The sequence below is a fragment of the Monodon monoceros genome, unplaced genomic scaffold, assembly GCF_005190385.1.
Source record: "Monodon monoceros isolate NGI ecotype Baffin Bay Population unplaced genomic scaffold, NGI_Narwhal_1 Super_Scaffold_16, whole genome shotgun sequence".
NCBI lineage: Eukaryota > Metazoa > Chordata > Mammalia > Artiodactyla > Monodontidae > Monodon > Monodon monoceros.
The window spans coordinates 91,203,239-91,230,259 of record NW_021703772.1 but is presented as its reverse complement, the minus strand read 5'-3'; the positions used below and the strand labels follow the sequence as shown (position 1 = coordinate 91,230,259).

The following is a 27,021-nucleotide window of genomic DNA, read 5'->3' as shown; positions in this document are numbered from 1 at the left end:
GGGTGATGGAATGTTGGCCCTGAGAGTAAATATTCACTCTCAGAGATCAAGATTATCAGCAGCTATGCACCTATACTGTGATATTACTTCAGTAAAATTCAATTGTTACCTTATTCCTTGAAATGTTTTGGGCCGCTCATTTTCACTGTCTTTCTCACTGTGATTTTGTCCACGTATTACTCCTTTCCTAAACTACTGTGGTTCTCATGTCTTCTATTACTCAGTAATTTAAGAGAGATCTGAGGCTTATTGAATCAAAAGGAAACAGAAGGGGGTAATTCGAACATATGTGATGGGATTTGCAGTTTTAATTCACATCACATCTACTGCTGTCAGAAACCTTGTGGATTCCAGCTCTGGCTGTGAGTTTCATAAGAAATCATTAAAGTATAGATATTTATGGCTGGAGGACCTTTACAGACTAGACATGTTATAATGTTGCACAAGGTGACATGGCTCTTAATCTCAGTGCTCCAAAAACTTAGACCTCTGGTATACCAGCTCAGTGTTCTTTCTATTCTGCGTCAACCCTGCTTAGGTCCACAGGATCAAGAATCAACAAGATTTCTTCTTTCAGTGGAAACAGGGTCACAAGCCACCAGGTGGCAGTGGTTGTTAAAGGTGGATGCAAATCAAGAATACTCTGTACTCATTGTTCTTCTTTTCATTCTGGCCATATTTAAAGACTTTTACACATTCTAAAGGTTCATCTAAAACACCGAGCCAGATACTTCTTTTCTAGGGGCGTTGCCATGCTCTCAATTTCTCAAGTTAGGAAATCTGAATTATATTTCACCCTTCTAAGGCCTTAATCATTATCCAATTAATCTTTACTTCTTACTAAAACGGTGCTGTTGTCTGAATCTTCTCACATACTTCTAATGGCTTAACTACTGAGCAGAATCTAAGCACTTCAGACTAATAACCAGAGTTCTAACAACCCTTGCCTTTATATAACCTTGCCTTTATTTTTTTTGAACTTTTGAATTTTATTTTATTTACTTTTTATACAGCAGGTTCTTATTAGTTATCCATTTTATACACATCAGTGTATACATGTCAATCCCAATTGCCCAATTCATCACACCACCACCACCACCCGCCGCTTTCCCCCCTTGGTAGCTATACGTTTGTTCTCTACATCTGTGTCTCAGTTTCTGCCCTGCAAACCGGTTCATCTGTACCATTTTTCTAGGTTCCACATATATGCGTTGACATACGATATTTGGTTTTCTCTTTCTGACTTACTTCACTCTGTATGACAGTCTCTAGATTCATCCACGTCTCTACAAATGACCCAATTTCGTTCCTAACCTTGCCTTTATATAAACATAGAATCACACTGTGTTATACTTTGAAGGTGCTTAATAAAATTTGTTCTTTGATTGACATTTATATATAACTATACAAATTTATATAAATGAAAATATAAGGGATACTGTCTTTCAACCATTTGTATTACTGCTAGCTCTCTCTGCAAATAATATACCAAAAGCAAATAAGTCATTCAGAGCCTATAGGCCCTTGAAGTATAAAGACTGTATACTGTAAAGGTCAGTGTCGCCTCAGAATCTAACCACAGAGCCACAGCAGAACACTACACATCTTTCTGTGACAAGAACCAGCTTTTTCTTCCATTCGGGTTAACTAGTTTAGTTCACTTACATCCAGGAAATAAACTCACCAACTGATTTAAGATTTCATGCAGACAGTAACGGTAATAATAATTTCATCTTGCACGCCCAGAACAGTTTATAAGTGCATAAGATATCTTTGCTTATTATATCATTTGAAGTTATGATATCATTTGAGCCGTACAGGTCTCATATGAAGTTGACAGAAGAGTATTAGTTGTTCTATTTTACCGAAAGGGGAATGTAATTTTAGTGGAAATAAGGTATTTTTCCATGGTGACATGGCTAAGAAATATGATCTCCACTGGGTCTCCAGACCCCCAGTTAAAATATAAGCTGGACAAACTTTGAATGTTGGAAAAGGAACAGGTGGCCAGGTGGCCACTGTGGCTTACTTCACTACCAGAATATTTCACCCAAGTCTGGAAGAACAGCTCTGTCTTGGTATTCAGGGAAAGTCCAGAAAAATTAATGGAATTTGGTAGAGACTAAAGAACGTCTTCCCTGCTACCCAAATGTGGGTTCCAAACTTTTTTCTTGGCAGTAGAAACCCTTTATCATAAGAAAACATTAAATGGAACTGCTCTGGTTGAAGGGGACGGTGAACCCAGAGAAATGCAGGCTTGGCGTACTTTGTCTTCTCCACGTTGCTCCTGGGGTACCCACAGAACCACAAGATTCCAAGAAATATAGTCAGAAACAAACAACAAAAAAAAAGCATTTGCAGTATTCAAGATCCCGCTTTACAAGCAACAGAACCTGAGTCTAGCTGATCTGGGCAGAGAAGGCATTTATTTACTTGAATATTCTGAAGGGTTTTGAGTCTCTCACAGGGAGGCCTAGAGAAGTGGATCTGAGGGCTGCTTGCCAGAAACAAGCCAGAATGATGCGATGAGGATACTGCTGCTGCAGCAACTGGTGCTGGGATGCACCTGCTTCCACTGTGGCCCAAGAAATTCATTCTTGGTGTCACAGCCACTGCCAGCAGAGAGACCTGCTGTGACCTTAGCGTCCTGGGATCTCCAATTCCCATTCCAATTCCCCAAATCCAAGGCTGATGTGTCTGATTGAAAGGGTTTCACTCTCAGGCCCTCATGACCTTCTAGCTGCAAGGGAGGCTGGGGACCTGGGAAAAGGTGCTGCTACCACCACAACTCACGAGGTGGGGAATTCCCTGAACACAGAGCCTGGGATCAGATGCTACTGGGCAGTCAAAGCAGGTGACCAGAGTATCTCAAATCTTTGGTTCATAGGCATCATTCTCAAACCTGGCTGCACAGCCAAATCACCTGGTGGGAGGGGAGGGGGGGTGGGGAGGGCTTTCAGGACAAATTAAATGACAAAATACCAAGGAGACCAAATGAATCTGAATCCCCAAACGATGGGGCCCAGGCATCCATACATTTATTTCTGTCTCCACTGGGGATTCTGAAACCAAGTGGGGCCCTGTGTGGCTCCCAGGCATGGAAGCACCTTTGTCCACCATTTCTTGTAGGCAAGACTCCAGCCTCCATGACCTTCCCTGAGTTCCAAAGGGCAGATTATCAAACAGTTGCTAATCAAGGGATGAACAGCCAAGGACCACCTGAGGCAAGATTAAAGGGACCAGAGAAGCTCATCAAGATGAGATGAAGGGAGTGTAAGCCCTACATAGACCCTAATCTTGTCAGAGACCCTATCCTGAACCACTGTTATGAACCCATCATCAAATCCTCTGGGGTTGAGGCACATAGTTTCTCGAGGCAGAAGCCCAGTGTGACCCGGTTTCCCTGGCAAAGCAAAACTTCACCCAAAACTCTGTCTCTAGGATTTGATTCGGCACCTGTGTACAGAGAGGCCAAGCTTTCAGTAACAATTCTAACACACAGTGAGGGTTGAAAACCAACAGCCATGATGGTTTCTAAAGTAGTTCCAGCTCTATTTTTAGGATTTCAATACTGCAAGTCCAGTGCTCGTTCCACAAGTTTTTGCACATTTTACATTTTAAGAAACTGAGTTTCTCACACCAAAATGGAGCAAACCCCAGCAACAATCATCCTAATTTTTGCCTTCTAGCCTGTCCAACCTTCACAAGAAGAGACCTTGAAGGTAGAAGAGTGGTTTTATATTCTCCCACAGTTGCATGCACCCCTGGGGGGCTGCCCATGTATCCAGAATCATCTGACATGAGACACATTTTTCCTACCATGTAAAGGGAGGAATGAAAGGGAGGGAGGAAAAGTCTTCCTCTGCCCAGCTTTTCCGGCCCATAGTTATGGGCACTCCATAGCCGTGTGCTCCATTTATTAATCTAACCTACCTCATGTGCCAAGGACTGTGAGAGGCACTAGGAATAGACAGAGATCCACCTATGGCTCAAACACACAGTTCCTGGCCCTTCTGGTATTTCAGCCTAATGAAGATCTAAGGGATCTTCGATCTTTTTCTTTTAAGGGAAAGATCTAAGTTATATTGGAGAATAACAGGTTGGAGGAGGCCAGGAAGGGGATTGGAAAGGGGGGTGGGGGGTGGTCAGGGATTGTCCCTCTGATGAGATGACTTTCAGGTATGAGTTAATGTGGCCAGATCAGATGTGAAATAGAGACACCAACTCTCTTCCAAGTTTTTAAGTCAAAGGCAAATTTCTTTTCCTCTGTTTAAAAAGAGGAGATTTGACAATCAGATAGGCATTTGCTCAACTGGTTTCCTATTTATACTGTGAAATATATTGAGAAATACTGAATCCATTACAGAGAGTAAAACACACAACATTTGGGCAAACCAAAGCCTCTTGAGGAAATGTCTCAGGAAGTGCTGGGGCCCATCTTCCTTGAACTATGTTTGCTTAGCAGGACTAGATCTGGGATTTCCTAGCTAGCCTTCTCAAATCGTTTGGGGAACAAGGCACAGCATAAACAAAGATATTAATCTCTAGTTAATTACTTCCTGCCTCATGAGGGGAAACCTGCCTGACACACTCTTTGAATTGGTCAAATCCCTTTCCTATAGCACATGGGAGAGGAGATCTCAGGCACTCTTTTCTGGGTTTGGATTTTCAAATTGACGCTGCCTGTTGTGCAAATGGCCTTTGACTGAGAGAACACTGTCCCCCAGCCTGAGCTACCTATTTCTATGGCTTTTCCAGACCAAATTAAAATAGTAAGAGCAAACCCATCAACACAGCATTGGCTGCAACATCATCACTAAAAGATGTACCCAAAGTGGAGATTGCAGACTCATTCCCACCCACACCCTTTGACCACTGTCCAGAAGGATTTCACTGGGGGTGACATCCCTGTCAGTGGCTCTGGACTCATAGCATTTGGGCAGAGGCTACATGGGGTTCTAGATTGAAGCCAGTGCTTAGAACCCGATGTAAAACAAAGAATGTGGCCCGCCATCCAGTCCTACATGAATCAAGTCATTAGCCACTACAGTCACTGACCTACAGTATACCCTGAAAGGAATCCAGGGTTGACGATCAGGATGAGGCAGTCTGTGCTCTGGGAAAATAGGCAAAACAAGCCCTTAGACAGTTAGAAATATTTCAGGAGAAATTTTTTATGAACCTAGGTTCTTGCATCTTCCCATACTTAGAGAAGCACTAAAATCATTTAACTGAGATATGTGACTAGCAGTGATCTTCTACCAAGATGTTTGCTTGATTGCACGTACCCCTTGGCCAAAATCGTATATATTTTTTGGTCTCTCCCCCTACCTCTTCAGAGCAGTTCCTCAGAGCTACCGGACAAACTGTCTCCTGGGACTACAGTATCCAAATAAAACTGAAACTCACAACTCTCATGTTGTATGTTTTCATTTTATTCAGCACAGGAATCCTAGCTCACATACAAGCTTTTTCACATACTAGCCCTGTTTTCTCATCTGTAAAATGGGGGGGCAATGAACCCTACCTACACGAACAGATAGATGGAATATTACAGGAGCTCGTTTAAGATTATCATAAACTATAACACACTTTACAAAAAGGTAGGATTATTCTATCTTTCTCGTCATTCCTTCCCTAGTCCCCCACTTTCAGAGGTCCTGCAGAAAAAGGAACCCCTCGCCTCCCCACCAACTTTCTGTGCGACGCTTTTCCATCAGCACATTTTCTCCCCTGATGCTCTATCCCAGGTCTGAATTCTTTTCATCATCATTAATTTGATGCCTTGGTTCTCAAAGGTTTTTTTGCACAAGAAGAGAAATCAGGAAATCATAGCAAGCTCTGAGGAAGAGGCGAAACTGAGGAGAGGTGAGAGGGAGGGGGCCTTTGAAATCGTAATTAGGGAGGCGGAGAAGTACCAGTAAGATGTCAAGTCTATTGATGGACTTATGTAACAGAAAGCTAAACTGACACACTTTTTTAAAATGTCAAAGTTGCTAACGTTTGCTTGTTTGTTTATTTTTAAATTTACATATGGTAAAATGTCCTCATTTGGGGCGTACAGTTCTAGACATCTTGACAAATGCCATGACCACGCTCAGACTACGGAATAGTCCCATTAACTCCAAAAATACTCTCTCTTGTTGTTTCTTCATAGTCCAAACCCTCCCCCTGACCTTTAACCCCTGGCCATCACCCATCTATTCTCTGGCTCTACCAGAATTTTAAATGTGGAAATGAAAATTTCTCATGTGGATGGTAAATGTGGTTTCCTTTTTATCTTGGCATTGCCCTTGGTCTGGATTTTTGGTTGTACTGTAGCTCACAGCAATAAAGTTCAGAGAAGAACTATTATCTTCCAAGCATTCCTATCATTGTTTTGGCAAATGCTCTCCTGTCTGGGTACCAGAGGAAGGTCCTGGGGGTGGCGATATACTGTTTTCGAAAAAATGAACAAGATCTCATAGAAGGGCCATTTTCAGCATAGTTGCAAGCCTGGTATAAAATTAGAATTGCTTCTCAATGAGAAACAGCCTTTATTAAAGAAAGTACAAATTCTTTCAGGAGAATCCCAGGTTTGATACAACTTTTAATTAAGTTTCTCAAAAGCTAGAGCTCATTTATTCTTCTCTCTGTCTGCCATCTAGCAGCAGTGTGCAGGACCCCATATTCACCAAGACCTTGCTTTGAATTCTAATTCCAATGTGAGTCTTTATACATAATTTAGGTTCATTCCATGGGTTTTCTAAAATTATTTGTTTGAATATCATTAATATCTATCTCCCTCTCTCCCTCCATTTTCACTATGAAAATCTCTCTGGATAGAGCTCTTAAGGAGTGTAAGCTATCTCTTCTCAATACTGGATTACAGCTAGTATTTTAAAACCAAATTAAACAAAATGAATTCCCTACACAAATTAAATTCCAGTATGCATTCACTTCTTATCCTGACTGGAGATAAAAAGGTGATAAAATGAAACTTAAGAAAATGATTCTAGCAGCAATATTATGAAAAACAGATGAGCTTTTCGGTGTTTATCTGGCCAGCGAAAGACCAAATACTGTGAAAAGTTTTAATCAACTTTGGAATTCCAACCAGTGTTTCCTCTGGCATCCAAACTAAAGGCAGACTATAAAAAAGAGCAGGCATTTGTGGAAGGCAAAAATCACTCTGTGATCTTTTTTGTGGGGTAGGAGGGAGTGATATGATGTTTCGGCGGCAAGGTAGCCCACACGTGTATTCAGAATTCCCCAAAGCAAATTTTCAAAATTGACTGAGTTAATTCCACATACTCCCACCACCTTTGACCCAATATGCATTTCGCTGCTGCTAGAACTGTCCCAGGTGGAAGTATTTCTTTGGACTAGCAGAATAGAGAGATTTCATATGCACTTTGTACACTCGATGCCGCTTCCTTAAATCATGTGTTTATTGACTGCAAATTTCACTTGACTGCACAAAATGCATTCAGAATTGATAACTCTGAAATGTAACAGCAATTGTGTTTATGGGAGACCATCTTCTAGCTACTGAAACCGGCTAACACTCCATGTCTAATGTCTGATTACAGAACATCCTGGGAAAAGAGTTAGTTCTTCAGGTCCTGCAGGTATCAACAACTCTTAGAGGCCTATATAAGAAATAATAAAAACAGATTTTGATATATATACATGCTTTTTGCTTTTAAGTAGCCATATTGATAAACAGATCTTAATTATTTTCTACTGCCTGAGAGCATATGGGTAATTACTATACTCTCCTTATGTTTACCAAATAATTAGTGCATTATGATGATATCATTTATGCTTAAAAATGGAAAATAGCTTTGAATTTAGTGAAGGAGGAACACCAAAGAGTCAGAGAACGAGGCATACATTTCTGAGAAGTGGCATCCTGTTTTCCTACCTGAAATCCTAGCCACTGGCTCTGAATAACAGGTTTATACCCAAGTAATCTTAGAATTTTAGAACCGGAAATGGATGATGGAATCTAGTGCTTTACATTTGAAGAAACTCAAGGCCAACTGATTTAAATACTTGCTCAAAGTCACACATGGAGATAGTAAGCAGAGTGGCAAGAAGTAGAACCAGCAGTCACAGGCTGCTCTGCTTACTAACCCCATCTGCACAGAGAAGAGGGGACTTACCCGACCCTGCTCCTGGCCGGCTCTGAAACGTTCAGAGGTTAGAGCGGCCCCCCGTGCCCACTGATGGGTCATTGTGATGAGCTTACTGAACCCTGACAGATTCCCAAGAAACACCAACCAAATACCCACCTCCTAAAACAAAGCCAATCTTCCTGATGACCTGAGGGAATTAATGATCATATCTCAGCTCCTCATTTTAAAGATTTTATAAATGTCAGCTTTCCTTTGACCCTGCAGCTATCATAATAACTATAATAACAACATAATATATAACATATATGATAATACCATAATAGCTACAAAAATAGCATCATACAATGAAAACAGCTTTTATTTTCACTATTTTACTGTGATTATCTGGCATTCATTGAGCATTTTAAAAACTATTTTATTGAAGTATCATTGATTTTCATTGAGCATTTAATATGTTCTAGGTGTTTCGCTTTACACTTTTTAAAAAAAATTTAACTCTCACAACAAATTAATCCAGTAGGCACTTGTGCTGGGTTTTGCCTATTTTCTGTGAGAGCTGCTTCTGGTTTTTCCCCTGCTCTGTGCCATACTGAAGGGGGCTGAACCCTGCAAGTTACGTCACCCGAGCTTTCTTGCCAACTGGTCTTCAGTTTGTTTTAGGAAAGAGGGAAAGTGACAAAGATGAGAAGGTAGGAAGCGGAGAGACACTGGACATTTCTGCCCATTTCCTTGGGTTTCAGGGAGCATCTCCAAGAGCGGCTGAGTCCCCTTCATTGTTCTGGCTCTTACTGCGTAGCCCAGGCTCCAGGGGTTTGGTAACAGCCCTACAGGTGGTAGGAGCTTCCTGGTGGGTCGCCTTACCATCTCGGTTGGCCCCTTCAGCTCTCCCAGTACCTTTACAATTAGTTCCCGCTATGAAAAATGCCCTCCGGACCACTTGACATGGATTCTGCCATTTGGACTTGAATCTCACGATTGTCCTCATCCTATAAATGAAGGCCGTGAAGGTTAGAGAGGCCTGTCTCACACCAGAGAGAGTACTATGTGTTAAGACACTATGCCGAACACTTTTACACAGTATTTCATGTAATCCTCACAAAAGTATTATGACGTAGATGTGATTATTCCTATTTCACAGACAAGAAAATAAGGCTCAGGGAACATAAATAACCTACCTAACATCATAATAGTTAGTGGCAGACCTAGGAGCTATGCTTATAACGAAGCACAACCCTATGGGGTCTGCCTGGCACAGACCCCCTCCGTCATATCCTCTGCTGTAGCTCCTCTCTGAAGTGCCCAAATAATAGTATCTCAGGCATATTTCCTGAGGTTTTCAGATGCTAAAAACCACCACCAAATGAAAGAAATTAACTACTTGATGATCACAAGCATGAGCACATAGCCCCCAGACCTACTGGTGCCTAAGGATTGATAATGTTAACTGCCCTGTTACCTCACCATCAACCAGAGAATTGTTCATGAGCTGCTCACAAACCCTGCAACCCTCCTCCCTCACCTGGCCTTTAAAAATGCTTTGCTGAAACCCTTCGGGGAGTTCGGAGTCTTTTGTGCCTCAGCCACCCGTCTCCTTGCATGGCCCTGTAATAAACCTTTCTCTGCTCCAAACTCTGACGTTTTGGTATTGTTCGGCCTCACTGTGCATAGGGCACACAAATTTGCATTTGGTAACATTCCAGACATTCTAGATCACAGTGAGGGTACAACCAATTAATTAAGAGATGCTGGAAGATGGTACCACCTCTTCCAGAGTTTGACTGGTCAAACTCTTCAGGAAGGGCATGCTAGAGACTGGAAAAGGAGGCCTCTGCTGCATTACCACAACTCAGGTAGTTTACCAGAAGGCTCTCCACAGCTGCTTTGCAAATAATCACAGGGCTAAAAGCAGTGGGGTGCTGCTAATGGTTTAACAATCTGCCCTCCAGGAAAAAAAAAGTCTAGATTCCTTTCTTTTGCCAATTTCCATGGTGTAAATGTTCCCACTATGGGTGATTTTAAGCTACTAATGTGATATCAACCAGCTCATGAGATTCCTGAAACTCTAACAATCAGCTCCATCACACCAGTGGCTGAAGGTATGAAAGGCACGAGGGTAGTTTTAGGTGACTTGGTTCTATTAAACACATATATTTCCAGATTAAGTCGGGATTTAAAAAGGATAAGTTGATGAATTTCTATTCTTCAAAAAAATCATCAAAAAATGAACAGCACATCACAGACTGGGAGAAGATATTTCATACATACACATACATTTACATATATATAACAGGATATCTAGAATATAAAAATTAATCTTACATAAATCAATAAGAAAAGAGGCAAATGATACAGTTTAAAAAACGGACAAAAGATTTTAACAGGCCCTTCATAAAACATTATGTAACTTTTATGGCCCACAAGTATTGGAAAAAATCATTACTCAAATGCAAACCACAAAGAGATGCTGCTATATAACCCCAGAAGAGTTAAAGCAAAGGTGACTGGCAGGGGCTTCCCTGGTGGCGCAGTGGTTGAGAGTCCGCCTGCCGATGCAGGGAACGCGGGTTTGTGCCCCGGTCCGGGAGGATCCCACATGCCGCGGAGCGGCTGGGCCCGTGAGCCATGGCCGCTGAGCCTGCGCGTCTGGAGCCTGTGCTCTGCAATGGGAGAGGCCACGACAGTGAGAGGCCCACGTACCGCAAAAAAACAAAAACAAACAAACAAACAAAAAAGGTGACTGGCAATACTAGAATTGCTGAGGATATGGAGAAATTAATATCCTTATATTTTGCTGGTGATTGTGGACATTTGCAAAACTTTTTTTTTTTTTTTTGTGGTACGCGGGCCTCTTACTGTTGTGGCCTCTCCCATTGCGGAGCACAGGCTCAGCGGCCATGGCTTACGGGCCCAGCTGCTCCGCTGCACGTGGGATCTTCCCGGACCAGGGCACGAACCCGTGTCCCCTGCATCTGCAGGCCGACTCTCAACCACTGCGCCACCAGGGAAGCCCTGCAAAACATTTTTGCGATGCCTTCTACAGTTAAATATTTGCTTATCCTATGACATTTTACTCATGGTAACAAAAATAAGTGCCTATATCCACCGAAAGATATGTACAAAAATGTTTCTACCAGCTTTATTCATAATAGCCCCAACCTGGAAGAGCCCAAATATCCATTAAGAGAAAAGTGGTTTAAAAATTATGAAATATTTATAAAATATAATGTCTAGCAATAAAAAAGAATGAACTGCTGATGCCTCCCCCCAAAAAAAATATGGGTGGATCTCAAAAATATGATGATGAGCAAAAGTAGTCAGACACAAAAGAATGTATTGTGTGGAGCTTTCACATGAAGTTCGAGAACAGGAAAAACTAATCTATGGGGATAAAAGTCAGAACGGTGGCTCTCTGGAGTGGTGGGCAGGCAGTATTATTGACTACAGACATGAGTTAATCTTCTAGGATGTATACATGTGCAAGGTTTCCTCAATCTGTACACTTGAGATTTATATATTTTATTGTATGTAAATTATGCTTTGATTTTTTTAACAAAAGTAATTTTGGGACCTCTTGGGTGTGTGTATCCTTTCATTCTCTGGATCATTCACAGGCAAGGTCCCAGGTGGAAGGATGTTTTAGCCTGGCACATTCTTGAGCACATGCCCCTGTACCAAATGCCAGAGAAGTTTATTTACCATGACCACTCTCTTTATAAAAGCTTCTCTTGGACTTCCCTGGTGGCACAGTGGTTAAGAATCTGCCTGCCAACACAGGGCACGTGGGTTCGAGCCCTGGTCTGGGAGGATCCCACATGCCGCGGAGCAACTGGGCCCATGAGCCACAACTACTGAGCCTGCGCGTCTGGAGCTCGTGCTCCGCAACAAGAGAGGCTGCGATAGTGAGAGGCCCGCGCACCGCGATGAAGAGTGGCCCCCGCTCACCGCAACTAGAGAAAGCCCTCGCACAGAAACGAAGACCCAACACAGCCAAAAATAAATGAATTAATTAATTCAGAAAAAAAAAATAAGGGAGTCCATGTATTTAAGAAAAAAAAAAGTTTCTCTTACATGAACCCTTAACCTTCACCAGATCCCTAATTCAACATGAGACCAACTCCTTAGGGTCACTGAGTCAGTAACCGAGATGATCTGTATCACAGGCTCAGCAAAGGTTGTTTGATGAATTGTATTATTTTATGTTTTTCTTTTCTTTTCTTTCTTTCTTCCTCTCTCTCTCTCTCTCTTTCTTTTTTTGACAATTGTCCAGTTCCTGATAATTTACCGGGTTCTAAGTACTTACCAACCTCTATCTTTGCAAGGGATTCTAGACTTTTGCAGGTGACTTTTTAAATTTTTGGCTTATTAAATAGGAACTAAGTTCTTAGACTATTTCTTCCTTGTCTTGTCTCATAATCACCCTTAAACATTTCATATAAGCTTTACATCTCTAGAATATCACTGTTTTCTACAGCTTTTAACATTATTTGTCTACCCATCCACCCCTCTCCCTCTTAACTAATGAATCCCCAAATATTTCTTCTGCATTATTTTGTTTGGTTTGTTTCCTCTCTGGGTGTTTTGGGACTTTTTTTTTTCTGTTATAAGTTAATTAAAACAAAACCATTATAAACTGCATGTCAATAAAGTGCAATTGAAACAGCTATGCTATTAAAAACAAGACATATGGCATATCATCACCTATGTGAGCTTAAGCAATTTACACTGATAAAATATGGCCAGTGACATTTCATATAAAGTCAAGGGGCTGCCTATCCAGAGACTATCTTTAGGTTATCAATTATCTACAGTCTTTGGATACAGTGGCTCTCCTAGGTATGAATCTATCTATTTTCAGTTTCACAGGCTCACAGTTATTTTTTTTTTTTAAAGATGAAGACTAATTGGAACTTCAAGGAACGTTAAAGATCATCTAGTCTACCTTCTTTTCCCATATTTACATATAACATGGATGCGGGGGAAGGAAGCATAGAGCACTTATGTTGTTTATCCAATGTTGTTTGGTTAGTAAGAGGCTAAGCTTGTATAGCACTCAGGTCTCTTGCTTCTTGGCTTGTTTCTACACTCATGAGAAACTTAGCCAATTGTCCTGTTGAAACTAAGATTCCTGATATCTATTATATTTGCCTGAAATTGCCAGTCTAATTGAGCTCTAAAATCTTAGGTACTATGATTTCAAACCTCCCTTCAAGACTACTGTGGTCACCTACTTGCTAAATTTCAAACAAACCAACACACCAAGTGAGCCAATCAATTTGTATAAAAACATCTTCCTTCTCTTTTCTTGTTGAGAGAAAATAAAATGAACTCTTCTAACTATTTGATTAGGATAATTTAACAATATTACCATTGTCATATACATATATGCTATGCTATGGGGCATATTACTAAGGGTAAGAAGCCAGTCCAATAAGGACTGTATTCAGAAGACTATATACCAGGGTGAATGAGAGCGCCAAAAGATGCTATGCACAATAAAGATGCGTCCTTAGAATTCTGCTAATGTATATTTTTCTCTTTGGTTCATTTGTTTGTTTTTTTGGAATAGCACATAAGCCTAATAAGAATAAAGCAATGGCATAAGAATATAAGAGCAATAAGAATAAACAAGGGAAACCCTTTGCTTTTTGACCTAGCACACATAGTATTATATTACTAGGTGATTGGATCAATACAGAACTACTCCACTTTTGCTTTGTTCTAGTCTTCTCTACCATGGAAAATAATCCTTATGTTGGAAAGCTACAAAGTGGTGAGAGGTAATAGGATGTAATTTTTAAAAATCGGTCCATGGAGTTCAACAACATGAATTTGGACCCAGACTCTTCTCTCATGAGTTATGTGATCTTGTACAACTTATTTGCTCTGAGTCTTGCTTGATGATATCAATAGTTTCATCCCCAGAGGGTTAGGAGTATTAAAGGAGATAATTCATGCAAGGCACTTTGACACAGTAACAGCCTAATAAGTGGTAGGTAACAGGGAACAGAAGCCCAAAGTAGGTAAGAGAATATCTAAGAATTCTAAACTTGACAATCTTTCAAGGCCTAGAAGAATCGTATCCCAATGTACTAAAACAATTTATAAAAGCAATAATGATGCTATGGCCAGTAACCTTCGAGAAGTCATGGTAAATGATAGATGTGCTGGACTGTTTGCCCCAATTTTCAAAGAAGAGGGGAAAACTAAGTCATCCCAACCAGCCAGCTAGATGTTTTAATCTCCAGGGACATTCCAGATGCATTATGGATTACGAAATGGATATTCTAAATGCAATTTTAAAAGGTAGTTGTGATTGCTAAAACCAGCATTTAGTCAAGTGCAAGTCATGCTGAAAGTGTGACTCCTAATGCAGGAAAGTGGGTGAGAAAAAAAAAAAGAGAGAATCTCAGTATCATGAAAGCAACAAGAATGGAGAGGAAATCCTTGATGAGTCACACATGAAGAGCAGATTGTTGGGAAAGACGTGTGAACAAGTGAGGCAGGTGAGGGCCTCAGGTGAAGATTGAGTTTTAGTTAAAGGTAGTTTTTAGTAGGAAGATAGAGGTTAAGGTTATTTCTTCTCAGCAGAATGGCACACAGTAGACCCTGACTAAATATTTGTTCAGTAGATGAATACATGAATGAATGATTTGGATTAAGTTCTAAAGAGAAGGGTGGAAAATGGTAATATAAGAATTAAAAACTTGTGAGAGTCAGTATGAAGAAGGCGAGGCTCTTCGCATAGAGATGGGAGTTAAGTAGCACATGTATAGAGGCCTAGGGGTCGACCAACCAGGGCCACTGGGCCAAATCCAGGCCAGCACTTGATTTTGTGCAGCCCACGAGCTAAGAATAACTTTTACATTTTTAAATGATTGAAAAAAATCCAAAGAAGAGTAATATTTTGTGACATGTGAAAATAATATAAAATTCAATTTTCAGTGTCCATACATAAAACCACTGCTTTTTTGTTGTTCTACTGTTGCAGAAGGAGCCAGTTATTAAGTGGTAATAATGTGCTAAAGCACTTTATAAATGTTATTTATATAATTCTCACTACAACCTGTGAGATATAATTCACTGTTCCCATTTTACTGATGAGCAAACTGAAACTTATGTTTCAGCCAAGTTCACACAGTTTATTAGTGGCAGAGTCAGAAACTATCAATACATCCACAGTAATCTGACTTTCCAGAGTTTCCATTTCCTCCTAGGATGAAAGCACTGGCTCTAAGAGTAGTGAGACCATGAGATGTTTATTAAAGAGGGGTGAGGAGTGCGCTGAATGCTTAGAGGGCAGCTTTGGACCTGAATCAGAGGAAGAGAATGGTTTAGGCAGACACATTTCAAAGAGAGGTATATGAATTTAATTCTCATAACTCCTTCATCATTTGGATACTATTATTAACATCCCATGTTGGATAAGGGGTGGATTTCTTAAAGACCATTTCCCAGGTAAAAGGCCCAGCATGTGGACGCTTTGGCTCTTTTTTTTTTTTTTTTTTCTGCTGTATGCATAGGCTCCGGACGCGCAGGCTCAGCGGCCATGGCTCATGGGCCCAGCCGCTCCGCGGCATGTGGGATCTTCCTGGACCGGGGCACGAACCCATGTCCCCTGAATCGGCAGGCGGACTCCCAACCACTGTGCCACCAGGGAAGCCCCACTTTGGCTCTTTTGATGGGTGACACCACTGGGCCTCCAAAGGCTCATCCAATCCTACATTTTAGGATCCCACGTTCAGAAGCACTTAGGGAAGGTTTCCTATGGATTGAAGGATTCCAGTATCCTGCATTCTTCCCTGAGACTTCTTTCTCCGCCCCCTCCTCCTCTCCCCCATCTTCACCTCCCAACTAGGCTTCTCAGACCTTTCAGTTAATAGCTCTGTTCCTGAATCACAACAAATCAATCAGCATATGAAGAAATGCAGCAGAGTTTAAAGTTCAAGTGTTTAGGGATGTGAAGGCATGAAACTCTCCCAACAGAAAGCCTGGAGGCAGATGACAATCTTTTGTCAAAGATTCAGCAGCTGTAGATTTCTGGAAGTGGTTTGTAACCTTGCAGCTGGCCTGTTTATTCCTGCCTTTGCTGCCTTTGGCGCTGAAAGCAGCCACGTTCCCACTGGGAACTTACTGGCTGGCCCCTGCTGCCAAAACAGGAAATGATTTGAATGTCGTCTGTTTTTAGGGCTTTCTGAACTTCATGAGTTTTAAAACAAGTTTCAGCAGTGGATTTACTGCTTTGCTTTACTACTCATTTCTTCTAAAACGCCCGTGCTGGGGTTAAAGTCTCAGGGGCAAAGTCCTGTACAAATAGTCACTTAGTAACGAGCTTTGCAAACCCAGCCTCTCCAGCACATTAAATTCAAAGCAGGGCTTTTTTGTGGGTTTTTTTTTTTTCTTGGATAGAAACTGGTGCGGGTGAAGAGAGAAAGAAGGAACAGGGAAGAGAAGGAAGGGAAGAGGGAAGTTAGACCTCCCTTCCCTCCTTGTCTTTCTCAGAAAACCAAACATGGCATCTTCCATGAAGAGCTTGTTTTCTGACCACAGCAGATATGTTGAATCTTTCCGGAGGTTTCTCAACAATTCCACGGAGCATCAGTGCATGCAGCAATTCATGGACGAGAAGCTGCCGGGCATGATAGCAAGGTAACCAAAAAAAAAAAAAAAAAAAAAGGCCGTTTTTGTCCCATGGACAAGCCTCGGTCTCGTTCTGTGCAGTGATAGATGGGTCAAGGCCATCCCGGGAGGCTGGGCGCGGGGATAAGAACGAGGTACTGACAGCCGCCCCGCTCGACCCTCCGGTGCCCCTTCTCCTGCCGCGTTTCAGTTAGACGCTCGCTTGAAACGTTCAAAGGCTCTGATTTGTGCTGGATTTCCAGCTGCTCGGAGATAAGCGTTAACCATCTGAAGGCACAAATCCACGTTCCTTTAGGAAAAGATAAGATCCCAATCTTTGAGCTCAAATTTTTCAGCCCTCCTCCAAATTTTACCTTCCAAAAAAAAAAAAAAAATCCCCAACGAAGTCCAGTATTTTTGCATTAGAATCAAATAATTACCAAATACTATTTACCCCTGAGGATCGAGTGGGTGCCTCTCAATTCTCTTAATACCCATTTAAATTCATTCTCCTTATCCATTATTATAGTTACCTCTCTCCAAAAAAAAAATAATAATAATAATAATAATTGTCTTTTACTTTCAACTTAATATTAGCAATGTGGCCCTAAAAAAGCATTTTCCCATTATCAGTGAAACTCACCAGTGTCTACCCTTCTCGCAGACTCCTTTTTTTTTTTTTTTGGGGTGATTAATGTGTTCAATTTGTGCCAGAGCTGATAAGCATTATGAGAGTAACAGATTTCACATGGCAATGATAATCAAATCACTTATCTGGGGGTGGATTGCGGGAACTTATTCTGCGCTTCAGGAAATAATGATGGAAAACTGGGGGAAATGGCTGGGGATCCAATTTGCAACTGGAAAGGAAAGTTTCCTATCAGCAAAGGAAATTGATATTTTTATCTTTTGCTGGATTTTTCTATTGTAGGCCTGTAATGCTTTCACCAGGACAGTTAACTCCACCTGACCAGAGAAGGCATTGTTGGATGTATATGGAATTTTATTTCCCTTTCTATCTTCTATTTTTCATGGTTCAGTTTTTAAATGTGTTTTTTTAAAATTGAGTATCATATATTAATAAGTAATAGGATAACAATGCAAAAATCAAAGCAGGCAGCAAATACAATTTCTTATCTAGGAACTAATTATAGTTTACTTCTTTGAGTCTTTTTGTTCATTTCTAAAATTAAAGGTAATGAGTTAATTTCTGAGTTCTTTTGCAATACTGAGCATCTGTGTTCATGTCTGTGGCTTATGCAGATCCTTGGTTTACTTCCGCCATCCGTTTGGTTTGAAGACATACTATGGATGCTTAGAGTAACGACAACAAAGATAGTGGTTCCTTGCCTTACCCACTTCATTCCTGATTCGGGCTCTCCGGAGACAACCACTTTCAACACTCTGAAAACATTTAGTTGTTGCTTATGGAATTTTCTTTCCTAATTCTAAATAACATGTTATTCTCTTTCTTAATTTTGATGTATTAAAGTAGCTAAATAAACATGCACACCCCTCTCCCCATCATGTCAATACAACATAGATATATATAGTGGGTATATATAATATATACGTGTATGTATATATATATATGAATATATACATATATATGTCTAAATTTTGGTTAATTTGTTTATATCATATCATTTTGCCTGTGTAAATATTTTTCATAATTGAACAATGCATTTATACTATCATTACTACTATCATTATATTTCCTTTCATGTACAGCCTTTTGTTCTTCCTAGAGTTAACTACTGTCTTGATTTTAGTTTATTTACTTAGCTTCCTATGTACCTATCACTACTTATACCCCAAGCAGAAGTATTAATCTCCTCTCAATATATTCCAACAGATCAAGTAACCTGCTGATTTTTCCTCATGGGAACATCTTTTCTGGAGTTCTCTGTTCTTTTTTTCCAGTCTGGGTTGATTTGCTTTTGGCCTGCTATACAAGTATTGATGAGGAATTTATTTCATCTTCTAGAAATTCCCTTCTCTCTCCAGTACTGAATTCCCAGCTTCTGGATCTGATGCTGTTTCTTTCTTGGTTTCTTTAGTCTTTTTTTTTTTCTTCCCTGCTAATCCTTTAAGAGCTTTCTAAGAAAGAGCACATGGGAGGTAAATTTTTTGAGACTTTGTGTGTTTAAAAATGCTTTCACTCCTTGCTCATCATTGTTAGATAGTTAGATAGTTTGGGTATAAAACTCTACAATGAAAATGATTTTATATCAGAAATTTAAAGATATTTTTCCATGGTCTTGTAGTTACTGTTGAGAAATCTAATGCCATTCAAATTCTTCATCTTTGGTTTGTGACCTTTTTGTTGTTTTTTGTTTTTTAGGATCTTCTCTTATATCTAGTATTCTGAAATTTTAAGATGATGAGTTATGGTGTGGGTCTTTCTCACCCATTTTTGTGAGTAGTCCCTGGGCCATTTCAATTAAGATTCAGATCCTTCAGTTTAGGGAAGCTTTGGTATTATTTAATCATTCCTGACCTCTGTTTTTTTTTTTTTTTTTTTCTTTCTTTCTTTCTTTCTGGAACTTCTATTCATCAAACAGAAGACTTTCTCAGTTGATTCTCTAATTTTCTTACATTTCCAGTTTTCCCAGTTTTATCTTTCAGCCCTCTATTGTTTGCTATTGTATTTTTAATTTCCAAGAATGTTGCTTTTTTATAGCATCCTGTTCATCTTTCATAGATATAATACCGACTTTTATCTATTATAAAATTTTCCTCTGCTCTGTGCATGTTTCTTCTGAATTCTCCTTTTCTGTTTCTTTTGGTCTCTCTCATGTTAGGGGAGCTCCCCAACTACTGATGAGTCTTGGTTGTCCATCCAATCAAATAATGAGGCAGTAAAAATTAGTTCAGGTCCTCTCTGTGTATGTACAGGAACAGTCTGTTGAGCAGTTGGCTTACTGTAGTAATTGGATGTAGATTTTGCACTTGATGGGAGATTCTCAGATGCCAATATAGATAAGTTTATTTAGTGACGTGGATTATTTTTTCACAGAGGAATTATTCAATCTGCTATCTGGAGGTGGTAAACAGGGTGAGGATGGTTATAGCATACAGCTGTAAATAGTAAAGTTTGTTGTTGTCACATATAATGCATTTAGATCCTTGCCCAGAAAATAGCAAGTTTTCAATAATTCTTAGTTATCATCATAATATATGAAATAGGATGATAATAGTATCTAACTCATAGAGGAGTTGTAAGAATTCAAAGAGTTAATTCACTACAGATGACCGACAGGCACATAAAAAGATGCCCAACATCGCTAATTCTTAGAGAAATGCAAATCAAAACTACAATGAGGTACCACCTCACACTGGTCAGACTGACCATCATTAAAAAGTCTTCAAATAACAAATGCTGGAGAAGGCGTGGAGAAAAGGGAACCCTCCTACACTGTTGGTGGGAATGTAAGTTGGTGCAGCCACTATGGAAAACAGTATGGAGGTTCCTCAGAACACTAAAAATAGAACTACCATATGATCCAGCAATCCCACTCCTGGGTATATATTCAGGCAAAAATATAATTCAAAAATATACACCCCTATGCACCCCTATGTTCCTAGCAGCACTATTCACAATAGCCAAGACATGGAAACAACCTAAATGTCCATCAACAAATGAATGGATAAAGAAGATGTAGTACATACACACAATGGAATACTACTCAGCTATGCCATTTGTGGGACTTCCCTGGTGGCGCAGTGGTTAAGAATCTGCCTGCCAATGCAGGGGACATGGGTTTGATCCCTGGTCCAGAAGATCCCACAAGCCACGGAGCAACTACGCCTGTGAGCCACAACTACTGAGCCTGTGCTCTAGAGCCCGCAAGCCACAACTGCTGAAGCCTGCACACTCTAGGGCCCACGTGCTGCAATTACTGAGCCCACGTGCTGCAGCTACTGAAGTCTGCGCTCCTAGAGCCCATGCTCAGCAACAAGAGAAGCCACTGCAGTGAGAAGCTGTGCACTGCAACAAAGAGTAATTAGAGAAAACCTGCACGCAGCAACAGAGACCCAATGCAGCCAAAAAAAAAAAAAAGAAAAAGAAATAACGCCATTTGCAGCAACATGGATGCAACTAGAGATTATCACACTAAGTGAAATAAATCAGAAAGAGAAAGACAAATGCCATATGATATCACTTATATGTGGAATCTACAATGTGACACAAATGAACCTACCTAGGAAACAGAAACAGAATCACGGACACAGAAAACAGGCTGGTGGTTGCCAAGGAGGAGGGGGTTGGGGGAGGGATGGAGTGGGAGGTTGGGGTGAGCAGATGTGAGCTTTTTTTTTATATATAAATTTACTTATTTATCTATTTATTTATTTTTTGGCTGCTGTGGGTCTTCATTGCTGCATTCAGGCTTTCTCTGGTTGAGGCAAGCAGGGGCTACTCTTCATTGTGGTGCACAGGCTTCTCATCGCAGTGGCCTCTCCCGCTGTGGAGCACAGGCTCTAGGCACGCAGGCTCAGCAGTTGTGGCATGCGGGCTCAGTAGTTGTGGCTCGTGGGCTCTAGAGCGCAGGCTCAGTAGTTATGGCACACGGGACCAGCCCCTCCGTGGCACGTGGGATCCTCCCGGACCAGGAATCGAACCTGTGTCCTCTGCATCGGCAGGCGGACCCCCAACCAATGCACCACCAGGGATGTCCCAGATGTGAGCTTTTATATACAGAGTGAATAAACAACAAGGTCCTACTGTATAGCACACAGAACTATATTCAGTATCCTATGATAACCCATAATGGAAAAGAATATAAAAAAATAATGTATATATATGTATAATTGAGTCACTTTGCTGTACAGCAGTAATTAACACAACACTGTAAATCAACTGTACTTCAATAAAAATTTTTTTTAAAAAAAGAGTTAAGTCATATAAATCACTTAGCTGTGCCTGGAATAATAATAATAAGTTGAGTGTTTGTCATGTGCAGACACATTTCTAAAAGATTCACATCAGTTACATCATTTAATCCTCACAACTCCTCCATAAGGCAGATACTATAATTATAACCCTACAAGGTAGGTGGTATTATTATCCTATTTCTTAGAATCAATAATAAAGGCACAGAGAAGTTCAATAACTTGCTCAAGGTTACATATTAGTAAGCTAGGATTTCAACCTAGGTACTCTGCTCCGTAACCTCACTATGCTAGCTAATGATAGAAGCATTTTTAAGCATTAACCAAGGGCACAGACAGGGATGGGTGTATTAGGACTCATGATTATGAATTGGAAGATAATTAGAACTGAGGAAGGCAACTCATTCACAGGTGTCCTTGACTCTGTGTTTCCCAGTGTCCTTAAGAACTCCGCTTCAATCTGTCTTCTTCCTATTACTCTGGGCAGGCTCTTCACTTTAGCCAAAAACTAGGCTTGTCTACCATCCTGAAGCACAAACAAACAAGCACCGTTCTTTCAGTTCATGTTTCCTCTCTAGCAGTCTCCCTTTTTCGTTCTCACTCTTTCATCCTTTTTCAAAAATCTCTAGATCTTCTTCTTCTTTATTGAGTTCACTTTTAATCCCACTGCCATCTGACTCCTGCCCTTAACCACCTTTTAAAGCTGCTATTATCAAAGATATTCATATTGCCAAATTCAATGGAGAGCTGTCCTCTTTTTATGTTTTAGTAGTAGAGTCTGCCATGTACAATGGCCTTTTCCTTCTCTAATTCTCTTATCATCTCTCTGAGCTTTACTGCTTTCCTCTCTGTCTTCTTTGTGTGTTCCCCATTATCCCATGACTTTTAAAAGTTGGTATCTTGTCATAATCCCACTGCTCTTCTTTTTGCAATACCCTTGGGTGATAGAATCTATTCTCCTAGTTTCGACCATTACTATATGATAATTCTCCAGAATACATCATCAGTCCTGATCTCTCTCCTACCCAGCTTCAATCTTGCATATTCAAATGTCTGTTGAATTCAGATCAAAAAAAGAAACACAAAACACTGAAAAAACATAAACTTGCCATAAAATCATATTGTCCAGCTTCCTTTTCGATACCACCCTTCACCCAGTCATCCAAATTCACAACGTGGCAGTCACCGTGCACCTCGTCCTTTTTCTGACCCCCTTTTTTTTTTTTACTTAAAGAAAGTCCTACTGTTGCATCCCAGTCCATCAGTTCCACTCTATTTCTGTATAGAGCCATAATACTGGGCTTTATTGTCTCACATTTCAACTTGACAGCAAAGTGGTCTCTTCATTTTTATGTATCAGTGCTTAGGATAGGCACATAATAAATGCTTAATAAACATTTGTTTATTGAAAGGAAGTTAGCAAGAAGAAGGAAACAAGACAAATATCAGAGATAGTATGAATCACCTTAGCCTTTCTCCCATCTACAATGAGTGGCTTATTATATTACCAGACTCAAAGGCCCACTTTTTCTGTTTTTGTTCTCCAAACAATCTTCAAACAAATGCTATTTCCTGAGATGTTTATAGTGATGTTTATAGTGCTGTTTCTAAAAGTCTCCCAGTTCAAGGTTGGTAATAAGTGGAACCTTTACTTCTAAAGATGTCTGAAGACAGCAATATAGCCACTGAAATGATCGAGGCCTTTCTCGTTGGCCTAGTTTTTGTTCACTGTAATTTTAGTCTGTTCTCTTCAACTAGACTTGATAATCAGATTTTACAAACCACCTGGCACATTTTTCTTAAACTACATAATTTTTTTTTTTTTCAGGATTGGAGACACAAAATCTGAAATTAAGATTCTAAGCATTGGTGGAGGTGCAGGTATGAATAACACATTTTAAAATTTGTACTTCACTCCAAACATCATGCTGTCTGACAGCGATATTGTTCATTCTTTAGGAAAGCCATCTTCCTTTGCTTTTAGCAGAGATTAGTTTATTAAAACTAGTAAGAGACATACCACTTCAACTAAGATTAATGTCCGCGTAGATTTATAGCGTTTAGGACATCGGCCTTCATTATTATCTGTGATATGGATACGTGTGGCTTTCTTATTTTATTTTTATATAAATGGAAAAAATATAGGATAACTTTGAGGATACCTTTGATCCAAAATGATTTAACTGTTCACAGAAAAGGAAAATTTCATAAGACATTCCTTAAGCTTGTGCCACTTAAAGCAAGGTCCATAGACTGGTTAACGGTTTGCAAACTATTACTGGTGCATGAGAAGATAAGTGTGCACTGGAACGTAAATCAGTGCACAGCTCCTTTCATTGAGAAAGCATTGCTATGGGGAAAAGTATGCTTAATGACGTAGTTAATTTACACTCTTGTGACCCCACTCTTTTTGAGTTGCACTGGCCTAAACCATTCCCTTCCTCTGGCTCAGTTCTAAAGCTGCCCTCTAAGAATTCAGCACACTCCCCAACTCCCTTTCGTAAGCAGTTCATGTTCTCATTACTTAGAGCCAGTGCTTTTATCCTAGGGGAAATGGGAAGTCTGGAAAGACAGGTTAATGTGGGTGTAGTTTCTGACTCTGCCACTAATGAACTGTGTGAACTTGGCTGAAACATAAGCTTCAGTTTGCTCATCAGTAAAATGGGAACAGTGAATTGTCTCATAGGTTTGTAGTGAGATTTATATAGATTAGTTTCTAAAGTGCTTCTATAAGGTGGAGGTAGGTCCTTTCTGCAAAAATAAAACAAGAAAAATCATCTCCAGACTTTGCCTCATATCAAACTCCTGAGTAATGTATGCTTTACTTTTAAGTTGCTAGTCATCTGGAGGTCCGAGTTACCATAATAATAATATATATGATATAATATATATGATATATTAATACTATAATATAATATAGTCATATATTACTTATAATATATAATATATCCATATATAATAATATATAGTCAGGTATAAGATTTAAACATATTATTCATATGTTTATATCCTTATTATTGTTTTCATTTGAAATAACCATGGAGTGATGGTTAGTATAGGTTACAACTTGGTAACAAGTGGACACTACATTACCACTTGTCACATAGTGCCAAATGGTAATCTCTTGAGTCTTCTAAGTGTAATGTTCTAATCCTACATGAATGAGTTGAATCGTGCCCATCTTAACACAAAGATAACCAAGAGCCCTCTAAAGGAATAGGATAGCTAGTTTTTGATGTCATCATTTGCTCATTTTTCATAAAATACACTGTAATATAATGTAACAAGGACTGACTCTTAAAATAATTTTATGTTATTATCATCTTTCACCAAGAAAACAGAAACCAACAAGGACAGGTAATGAAAGATACTGTCATGAATGATCTAATACAGTGTGTTTAAGCTAAAATACTCTATTATTGCTTGTGATATTTTATGTCCTAAGGTTTATAAGAGTGATGAATTGCCCAAAGAGTGTCCTATTAATTCATTTAACCAAGACAGTCATTTCCAGTGTGTTTTGCAAATGAATTTCAGGCAACCACAGGCAATGAGACTATCATTTGATAGTGTCACTTGTTCTTGGACAAGAAAAGAAGCCCTACAAGGAAAAGTAATTAAAAACAAACTCTACCGTGGCCAAGTTAATTGACCTTTTAATATAAAGTTAATCGAATTTCTAATGTAAATTTATCAAGCAAGATGCTTAGAAGCTATCTAGAGAAAGGAACATTTGCCCCACACAGTGATTCCTTACATAAAGGTGCACATAGGGGCTGATATAGAGAACTTTTCCAAACAGAGGGAGCAGTACTTGGTGTTCTTCTGACTGAGCCCTAACATTGTATTAATAACAAGCTCTGCCTTGGAGAGAATATGGGTGCCCTTTAAGCTCATTCTTCATAAGAAACTGATCAGAAACATAAGAACTGCAAGAGAAATTCAAACTGTAAATACTTAGTCTTCACTGCTCAAGTAAGTTACATGAAATCAAAAGCAAGGCACTTAAAACCCCTAGGTCTAGAGGTCCTTGGCATGAAAGAGTAGTGTTTTGGGGAAAAGGACACCTCACTCAGTTAGTCTGAGTGCTTATATACCAACTGGGAGATGCTTATCTAATAATCTGTCATTGCCTAACTGCAAGGACTGCATGCGCAGAAGAAAAATATATAGTGAGGAACTTCCTGTACTTGCCTTAGAGAAATGGGTTCGCCGCATGTTTCACAATCTACAGTGTGCCTGAGACTTTTGCATTATCCTGCGGCTTAGGTATCCTTCCAAATCAGTGTCTGAACTCCAGTCCCTGGCAAATGAGGCCATTGGCCCCGTGTGACACCTTGTGCTCGGCTCCCATAATGCATCTTACAGGGTTCTACTCTGGCCTTAGCTTATGGGCCTCTCTGGTTTCACTTCCTAGATGTTTTCTTTTGGATGTTCATATACCTACAGATCCTATTCTGCATATCTTTGGTGCAAATACTCTCTCTGTATTTGTAATGGTGATACCATTCTTACCATCATGATGAAAAAACACACCAAAAGCAAACAAACTAAAAACTTCCCTAAATCAAACTGCTGCATTTATATCATTAATGTTCATATTCTTTGGGGGCCTGTTTGATTTTCTTCTCAGAAGCATGAGCAGGGGCTGCTATGTACCCTATCTGTCTTCTGTCTCTTCTATAGAGGTTGGTATTTCGGTGGAGAGGGATTTCATAATTTAAGAGAGAATGTAAGGTTTTAGAAAAAGGTGTTTGGCAATTCAGTTCAGAAGCCAAGCAATTATTAGGGCTCTGAGCAGTTCAAAAGAAAGGAAACTGATGGAAAACTTTTCCATGTCTTCTGTAAGTGATCTACTACATCAGTGAAATACAATTGATAAGCAGCATTGTTATTCATAGACTATATATTTAATGTTAGAAGAATGTTTGAAATAAATATTATGTGTATCCACAATGAAAGAGAGGAAATCAGGAGAAAAACAAACCATGTACAGAAATATAGACCATATAGGTTTTACAAAGGCTAAATAGAGAAGTGTAACGCTGTATGTATATGTGCATAAGTTTGTATACTTTCATGAAACAAAGTGAGCAACGGGAATGCTTCATTCGAGGTCTCAGAGTATTCATATCATGCTTATTTCAACAATTTTTTTTTTTTTTTTTTTGGCTGCGTGGCTTGCGGGATCTTAGTTCCCTGACCAGGGATCGAATCCATGCCCTCAGCAGTAAAAGCACTGGACCGCCAAGGAATTCCCAATTGTTTTTAGCTATTGAGAGCAACTGCATTGTATTCGAAGTCTCAGAGAACATGCTTTTTTGGTCCATCTTCAACACTGATGCTTCCTAAAATTAAACCACCCAATGGAGCTTCTTCATTACTCAAC

At 39.8% G+C, this 27,021-nt stretch overlaps 1 protein-coding gene and 1 long non-coding RNA gene across 2 annotated transcripts in view; one reads left to right on the top strand and one right to left on the bottom strand.

The window, feature by feature from the left end:
* The window catches only part of LOC114896632, a 368,479-nt gene that overhangs the window by 66,556 nt on the left and 274,902 nt on the right, over positions 1-27,021 (bottom strand). The gene's annotated exons all lie outside the window — the stretch shown is intronic.
* HNMT (histamine N-methyltransferase) overlaps positions 16,437-27,021 on the top strand; it is a 36,065-nt gene continuing 25,480 nt past the window's right edge. The window contains exons 1-2 of the mRNA XM_029224676.1: positions 16,437-16,766; positions 23,461-23,513. Of these exons, the coding sequence (XP_029080509.1) occupies positions 16,630-16,766; positions 23,461-23,513 (190 nt within the window). The 5' untranslated portion in view covers positions 16,437-16,629. The remainder of the gene's footprint in view (positions 16,767-23,460; positions 23,514-27,021) is intronic.